This window comes from Chrysochloris asiatica, unplaced genomic scaffold (genome assembly GCF_000296735.1).
Source record: "Chrysochloris asiatica unplaced genomic scaffold, ChrAsi1.0 scaffold00020, whole genome shotgun sequence".
Classification (NCBI taxonomy): Eukaryota; Metazoa; Chordata; class Mammalia; order Afrosoricida; family Chrysochloridae; genus Chrysochloris; species Chrysochloris asiatica.
The window spans coordinates 12,932,678-12,941,571 of record NW_006408538.1 but is presented as its reverse complement, the minus strand read 5'-3'; the positions used below and the strand labels follow the sequence as shown (position 1 = coordinate 12,941,571).

General features: G+C 47.7%; 1 protein-coding gene across 2 annotated transcripts in view; it reads right to left on the bottom strand.

Moving 5' to 3' along the window:
• Positions 1-592: 592 nt before the first annotated feature.
• HK1 (hexokinase 1) overlaps positions 593-8,894 on the bottom strand; it is an 89,711-nt gene continuing 81,409 nt past the window's right edge. For both annotated transcript variants that reach the window (XM_006835845.1, XM_006835844.1), the window contains 4 exons: positions 8,555-8,738; positions 5,304-5,459; positions 2,462-2,695; positions 593-1,506 (listed from right to left, as the gene is read on the bottom strand). In XM_006835845.1, the coding sequence (XP_006835908.1) occupies positions 1,356-1,506; positions 2,462-2,695; positions 5,304-5,459; positions 8,555-8,738 (725 nt within the window). In that variant the 3' untranslated portion in view covers positions 593-1,355. The remainder of the gene's footprint in view (positions 1,507-2,461; positions 2,696-5,303; positions 5,460-8,554; positions 8,739-8,894) is intronic.

Here is an 8,894-nt window from a genome sequence, read left to right as displayed (position 1 = left end):
TGACAGAAGGGCTGCATCTACTTGGAATGCCAGCGAGGAGGACCATGGTGCACTGTCCTCTCACTAAACCCAGCTCCTAGAGTCAAGCTGCCTCTTTGTTCCAATTACAAGTTAGGAGGGCAGGGCAATAAAGATCATGATTGATTGGCATGGAGGGGATTGTAACCATGGCAATGAAACGAAATACGATAGGATGAATGTAAAGTTAATGTTTTCCCATGGAAACCATCACTTAATTCACAATAAAAACTCTAAAGAAAATAAAAAATTAGGATAACAATGCATCTGTCTGTGGACAGAGGTGTGCAGTTCTCTCCCCTCTACTAAAGTGCTGGGGTGGGGCTGCAGGACCCAGGGGCTAGAACTGACAGGACAAGTGCTGGAAAATCCAGGCAAATGATGCTTCAGTGGCATGCTTCACAGAGGTCCTTCCTTGTGCCAAATGAAGGTGAGTGGGGTCTAAAGGGTACAATCTTCATTTGAAGCTCTCTCCCGCATCCAGGTCACAAATAGCCCCACTGTTAGGTTTTCAACCTCCTTCCAAGACTTCCTTCCCCCTTCCCAGCCATTAAGCATTACTCAGGTCTTTCAGTTGGTACAAAGTTTACTAGGTCATACAACATGGCTCACAAAAGCGATGGGCAATTCCAGTGATGGCATTGTTGGTTGGTTGGTTCTTTTTACCCAAAATGGAGACAAGACATTTCCCACAGGATTGCCAACTCCCCCCACAAGACAAACAGAATGCAAGACAGTCACAATGGTGCTATGACTGGATCCACAGACACACGATTTGGTAGCACTGGCACGTCCCACTGGGGACTTGGGGCGCCACACAGCAGGCATTGGGTGCTGGGACGGAAGGAAGCCGCTAATGCAACGTCCACACACCTTTCAGGTGGCGCCCCTGGGAGACAGAGTCCCGGCAGTGTCTGCTGGTGATAATACAATTCACACAGGGGATGTGTCCCCAAGGATGGCGTCAGCGGCCCTAAGGCCTGTCCAAGAATGTGACTTTTCATCTCGAGCCAATAAATAACTCCATTGGATGGATGCATAAATTAGAAATGGGTGTCACTAGGCTTTACACGTGGGGAACGCACGACCAGGTGGAAATCAAATCATGCAGAGTGGCAGGGCAGGTGAGGAGGGATCTGAGGTGAGAGATTACCAGCAGCACACACTCTATCTTGTACCCTACTTTATATGCCATGAGTTGGATTTTTGTGTTCATCCCGGCTGCGGGAGGCAGGTTCCTGCACGGGCATCTCCCAGCACAACTCACTGGGAGGACCAGGGGTCTCCGCTCCAAGACAGAAGTGCTGGAAGGGCGGCAGGCGAGGCATCCTGGGCTCTTAGCTGCTTGGGGGCATTTCTCCTCGGAGCCGCACACCCACAGCCGTGATGAGCGCTGCCCCCTTGCCGCTACCGTCTTCTGACAGCAGGAAGGACACGGTGCACTGTGGTGACAGTTCCTTCACCGTTTGGTGCATGACACTGGAGAAGCTAGAAGAAGTGAAAAATAACACCGGGAGGTAGAGAAAGATGAGAAGAGGTGGTAGACCTAGCTAGCAATGCTAAAGCGCCTAACAGAGAGAGGAGGGAAACAGGATGAGGCTCCATTCAAACAGGAAGGTGCCTGGGAGTTTACACTGACAGTCATCATTTATAAACAAAGCTACAGTTTACAGGGGCCAGGGGATGGAGTGGGGATGGAGCAAAACATGGTTCCAACCACACAGCTTTATCCCAAACCACAGTTAGGAACTTAATGTCTACATTAAGCTGGGGAAAGTTGCTCCTAAACAAGGTTGCTCCTTATGGCCCCGTTTGCCTGGAACGGTCCCAGAGCAGTGATTAGTTGTACCCCTTTCACTGGCAAAAGTACCCCAATTTGAGCAATGAATTATACGGTCACTCAACAAATAAGAGTCAAGCTATGGGACATGCAGTGAATCCGAAAGATGTGTCCTCTGGCATTGGGTGTCAGGCACTCCTCAGCCACTGGCCTCCAGGGGACCTGGGTGACCAAAAGGAGGATGCTTCCTACCCCTACCTAACCTGAAGCCCAGGGCCAAAACTGCACCCACCCTTCCAAGTCTTGACGAGCTCTGGATTTAGCAGGCGAACAAAACAATGGGTCTTCATTCCCCCTTCCTTCACTCCCTCTCCACTGACTAAAGACAGCCTCAGCCAGGCTGCAGCTGGCCAGGTTGATGGGAAGCCCATGCCTACCTCTGCCTCCTTCCCTGTTCCCTATCCAGCCCAGACTCTGCCTGACTTTCACATCATACGTCTGGTCTGAGCTGGCCAGGTGAAGCCACTTCTCAGCCTCTTCGGGGATCCCAGCCACACTTCAGAGCTCATCACTATTTCGTCCTTGGACACGCTCAGCCTTCGGGCTGGTTCCCCCCTGGTGATGCTCCGGAAGCTCTGCTTATCTAAAGCTGAACCCACTTACTGTGGATGAAGTTTGAAGAGCGTTCCATCCACTCCCACAGTCACGTTCAGATGGTCCAGTTTCCTGTTCTCACGGATCTTGTCCACCACGGCAGCCATGCCTGCCCCACACAGCTGCGCCGCCCTCCTGGACACAACTCCACACACGGTCTTGACGAGGATACTGTCATCACAGGTGCTGTTCAGCCCCAGCTGCTGAAGGATGGTGCGGACTTGGAGCAGCGCTAATCGGTCACTGCAGTGGACAAAACCAGGAGGCTGGATGGAGTGAGGGGACCCGAAGGAGCAGCACAAGAGCCGAGTCCAGAGGACTGGCCCCAAATCACTGCCTACCCATGAGCAGAAGCGTGACCCCCCCACTTCAAATTAGAGTGTATTTATTTTTAAGTCACAAAAGGATTGCATGCCAAATTGTAGAAATTTGGACAAATCTAGAAAAATGTAAATTGGAAAATTAAAACTATCCACATTCCTAACACCCAAACAAATGAATTTAATATATTTCTTTCCCATCTATTTTTCCTGTCATAAAACAACTCTATAGTCTGATGATTTGAAAATGGGATCCCCCCTCACCCCTACTTAATTGTTGTTGTTGTGGTTAAGTGCTGTCGAGTAGGTCTCAACTCACAGTGACCCCATATAGGGTTTCCGAGGAGCAGTTCGTGACCTTGAGCCGCCAACTTTATGGTTCAAACCGACCTTGCAGTCGAGCACATTAACCCACAGTGCCAACCCTGCTTAACTGTTGTTGCTATTGTTAACTGCCATCGAGTTGGTTCCGACCCATAGCAACCCTACAAAGGAGCAGCTGGTGAGCTTGAACCACAGACCTTGCGCTTCAAACCGACTTTGCATTCCAGCGCATTAACCCACAGCACCACACCAGGACTCCACCCCTACTTAATTGTTGTTGTTAAGTGTCACTGAGTTGGTTCCGACTCACAGCATCCCTATATAGGGGTTTCTGAGGAGCAGCTGGTGACCTTGAACTGCCAAGCTTGCATTTCAAACGGCTTTGCAGTCTGGCACATTAGCCCACAAAGCCAACTGTTAAACACAGTGAAACCTGTGAAAGCTGGAACTTGCGGGGAATGCCTCGCTTTTCGGGGTCTCATGCGTTTTCCTGCACTGACAGCGTGCCATCTTTCCTATCATTTTCTATTAGTATAAAGTATGTGAGTTTCCTTCTCTGAAAGGTTTATGCATTACACAGGTTCCAGCTTTTGCAGGTGTCACTGTATTATCTGAGAGCAGGAAAGGGAACAGTCAGTGTCTCATTCTAGGATACACCGTAATTAGAGAAGAGAGTAGCATTACACTATGATTTAATTTCTTAATACTAAGAATAACTTTTTTTTTAAATTTAAACTACCTATTAGGTCATATTTCATATGAACTACCAACTATGTCCCCAAACACTTTTCCCCTGAAGTATCTATCTCTGTCTTATTAAACTGAACTGATGACAATGATGGCGACCGTGACAATAGCTGCCAGTCTATCCTGAGGACGTTCAAACCCACCAGCGGCTCCTTGGAAACCCTACACCGGGTCGCTATGAGTCAGAACTGACTCAAGAGCACGTAACAACAACTACGTGACAGACACTAAAGTGCCTCATTGACTTCTCCTACCAATCAACCCACTTCAGAGATGAGGAAACTGAGGTTGGGAGAAATTGACTAGCTCCCTCCAGGCACCTTCAGCAGGGTACAGCCAGGTCTTAAGTCCAGGCTTCCTGAGGCCTTGACCACTAAGTCATGCTCTGTTGCATACAAAACAAGTTTTCCTCAGTTTGCCTTATGAGCTTGATTACCTTCCCCCAACCCCTGCTTTTTTTCTCATTTACAGAAGCTTAATTATAATGTAGCTAAATTTGGTCGTTTTCATTTTGTTATTTAAAGCTTAAAACACCTTTCCCACAGAGATCAGAAAACTATTCACTGATGCTCTCCAGGATCCACCTGGGATGACAGAAAGGTGGTGGTCACTCATTTTCTGCTCACGAGGCACACACAGCTGACCCCTGAGCTGAGCCTCACTTCCTTCCAAGGCTGTCCAATTGCCCTCAGCCTGCTCAGGCCTCCTGGGGGCATTGTTGTTGCCCTTCATCTGCTGCTGGCCCCTGACTGCCTTGGGTCTGGTGGGCGGTGAGATTTACAGATACAGGCATGGCGGAAACCAATGGAGAAAAGCTAACAGGCTAGTCAGCGAACGTCATTGTTCTTTCTCCTTTAAGGCTCTTATTAAAAGGGAGGCAACACGGACACAGCTGGTTTTGCTTTACAACAGCACTTTTCTACCTTCACTCACAACTTGGTTTGGAAGATGGCAGAGCAGGGATGGAATGTGCTCACTCCACATGGGAAAACCAGGAGGGAGGCTGATGTGACTTTCATAGGGTACACACTAGATGATGAAAAAATACTTGTAGTGGGGCTAGGCACTGGTTCTTGGCTCTGTCAGACTCAATGCCCCTCCAATACTAGTATGTTTAAAATATCTTTAATGTTCCTTATTGCTCAGTGCTGTCAAGTCAACTTTGACAGCAACCCCTCGTAGCAGCTGAGTTCCCCGGACTTTGATAAGGCTGTTCTGTTAGCATTACAAAAACAGGTCACCAGGTCTTTCCCCAGCAGCTGGGGGTGTAAAGCTGAATGCTTAACCATTTGTGCCGCCAGCCCACCTCTTAATGCCCTTTGGCCACCTTAGAATGGATTCGTATAGCCACCTATACATATATTTTCAAAGGAACTGGGCTGATAGCTCCTAAACCAGAGGATAAAGAACAGACCCCTGCTAACCCCCATCAGGAACCTCCGGCCAGGCCGACCTCTCACCTCTCAATCTGAGAGAGAAACTTGGTCTCAAAGATGCCCCGCGTCTTCAGGGTCTCAGAGATCTGCCCTCGGAAGAGAAAGCCCTTCTTGGTGAAGTCGATCAAGATGTTGCGGACGATCTCCCCTAGGTACATGCCGCTGATCATCTTCTCAAACCTGAAACAATTGGAGGAGCGGGTCCTGTGAGCCATGACCAGGACTGCCAGCCCCCTCGGTCTCGGTGACTCCAGGCCCCTTCCTGCCCCTCCAGGACACCAGCAGCAGCCATGTACCCAGCAGGCCCCCTCCCTTCAACTCCGGCAGATGACCAGGAGAGGAAGGCCAGAGAGGACTGGGAAATCCACAAACCAGAAGTAAAGTCAAGTGTGAAGGTAGACCACCTTCCTCCTCACCTAAGTTCCTGCCCCTGGCCTGGTCAACCCCCATCCAGCTCTCAGCTCAAACATCACTTTCCTGAAAAGTCTTTTCTCCTCTCCAGACTGGGCCCTATCTGCCCGCTAAGGGCTAAGACATGGGAGAGTGACAAGGCCAGGCAGGCTGGAGAGTCAGGTGGCCACAACACACCTGAGGACAGCCTACTCTTGGATTCATACTTTCCTGCCCTCTCCAAACTCAAAAGAAGATGGAAGGGATACACAGAAGTGGTCAGTGTTCAGCCAGTTCAAGAGGTAGCATATGATCAAGAACTAATGGCACTGAAGGAGGAAGTCCAAGTTGCATGAAGGCATTGGCAAAAAACAAAGTTCCAGGAATTGATGGAATACAAATTGAACTGTTTCAACAAACGAATGCAGCACTGGATGCACTCACTTGTCTATACCAAGAAATTGGGAAGACAACTACCGGCCAATCAACTGTAAAAGATCCATATCTGTGCCCATAACAAAGAAAGGTGACCCAACAGAATGCTGAAGTCACAAAACAACATCATTAACATCACATGAAAGTAAATTTTGCTGAAGATAATTCAAAAACCAGTTGCATCAGTACATTGACAGGGAGCTACCAGAAATTCAAGCTGGATTCAAAAGAGGAGGTGTAATGAAGGATATCATTGCTGAAGTCAGATGTATCTTAGCTGAAAGCAGAAAATGCCAGAAAGATGTTTACTAGTGTTTTATTGACCATGCAAAGGCATTCAACTATGTGGATCATAACAAACTATGGACAAAATTGCAAAGAATGGGTATTCCAGAACACTTAATTAGGCTCATGAGGAAACTGTCCAAAGACCTTGTTTAAACAGAACAAGGGGACACCGAATGGTTTAAAACCAGGAAAGGTGTGTGCCAGGGTCATATTTCTTCACCACACTTATTCAATCTGTATTCTGAGAAAAAAATACACTAAGAAGATCCATTAACAACCTGTGATATACAGATGACACAACCTTGCTTGCCGAAAGTGAAGAAGACTTAATATATTGACGGAGATCAAAAACTAGCTTTCAGTATGGCTTGCACCTCAATGTAATCCTCACAACTAGCCCAATAAATAACATCATAATAAATGGAGAAAAGACTGAAGCGTCAAAGACTTCATTTTGCTTGGATCCACAATCAATACTCATAGAAGCAGCAGTCTAGAAATCAAAAGATGAGAGGGACCTATTACCATCAAGATAAAAGAACCAGGAGTGAAGTGTATCCTTTTGACTTGGAGCCCTGTACTGTGAAGCTCCTAGATTCAGGGAGGGGAAGACTGATGTCAGGGCATTACGAGATCTTCAAGGATGCTGGACCCACAGATGCTGGCAGGAGATTAGGGCCTCTCTCCAGAGCCCAAAGATAAAACCTTCACTCTGAATTTGGACAGCTAGCCTCCTAATCTGTGAGAGAACACATTTCTGTTTGTTAAAAGCAAAAAAAAAAAAAAAAAAAAAAAGAAACCAAAAGACATATTGCATTTGGCAAACATGTTGCAAAAGGCCTCTTGGAAATGTTCAAGAAGAGTAAAGAGGTCACTTTGAAGACTAAGGTGCGTCTCTGACCCAAGCCATGGTATTTACAACTGTTTCATATGCATGTGAAAGTTGGACAATGAATAAGAAAGACCATAGAAGAATTGATGCATTTTAGTCATGGCGTTGGAGGCCACTATTGAAAGTACCATGGACTGCCAGAGAAACAAACAAATCTGTTTTGGAAGAAGTGCAGCCAGAGTGCTCCTTGGAAGCCAGGATGTTGAGACTTCATCTCTCATTCTTTGGACATGTTGTCAGGAGGGACTGTCCCTGGAGAAGGACAACTTGCTTGGTAAAGTGGAGGGTCAGCGGAAAGAGTAAGACCCTCAGCAAGATGGACTGACACAGTGCCTGCAACAACGCACTTAAACCGGACAAGGCTGGTGAGGATGACGTAGGATTGGGCACAGGGGTCGCTTAGTCGGAAGTGACTCAACAGCATCTAACAAAAACAACCACACTCAAGGATCTCTAACAGTGACAGGGGATTCAAGTGCTTCGGCATCACACACCAAGCCCAGTGTCCCCACACTGGGACGATTTCACAGGTGACAGTCCAGGTGATGTCAGGTGGTCCATGGAGAAACCTGGCAGAACACAGACTCACAGAGGAGGGCCTATTATGAAGGATGGCGTGATTCCTGGCACCAAAGGAGGTCTGAGACAAAGGGTCTTTTGGGCATCACTATACCAGTGTGAGGTCTGAGCGGCAAAGCTCCCAACCACCACTAGATGGCAGTGGTGGCTCTCTGTAGGATAGATGAATGGAGAAAAGGGCTCAGTTTTACCTAGGCCTCCACAGTACCCTTCGCAAATCCTACCCCTGCTCAGGCTATATTCTAATTTCCCTTGGCATTGGCTCTCTGATGGTCCAGTAGGTTTCAATGTTATAAAACAAAATAAAACCCTGCTGACCAACTGGTTTCTATTTCACTGGGGAAGAAATAAGAGCAAAAAGAAAGCCACAATCACCCAGGATGACAAAGTCTCTGAGGGAAGTAGCGTGGCCACACTGTTCTCTGGGAATTTTCTAGGCAGAGGTGGTTCCTGTCCAGGAAGTTAATCACTCGCCATCTTGTACCACACTTCCTGGCTCTCTGCTGCCATTGGACCAACAAGCCAAGGTCAGGAGGAAAGCGATGGTCTCCTGGAGGCAACCTCCACCCACTAGACCCACTAGAAGCTTTTTCCATGGGGAAAGGCAGATGCAGCCACATTCTCTCCCCACAGACCACACCACCACTGACCGCCCTCTCAATGGTCTCTTCCATTTACCAAGCACATTTACCTTTGTTTCCCTGAGTTCAGAGAATGTTCATCTACCAGTTTATCATAGTTGGTTCTGATATCGTCCAGACACCCGTTGTCCCCAAATGCACCCCATTCCATGTTGATACACATTTGTCCATGGGTCCCCCCGAGCATCTCAACATTCTTCATCTCTTCCATGTAGCAAGCATTGCTGCCCGTCCCTGAAACGCAGAGGAAGGGATGTGAACGGCCAGACCTCCATGCTTGGGAGTCTGGGATTCTACATTTATGGGAGTTGATACATATTTTCATAGACTTTACTTTTTGGGGTAGTTTTAAGGTTACTGAAAAGTTGTGCAGAGAGTACACAGCTCCGT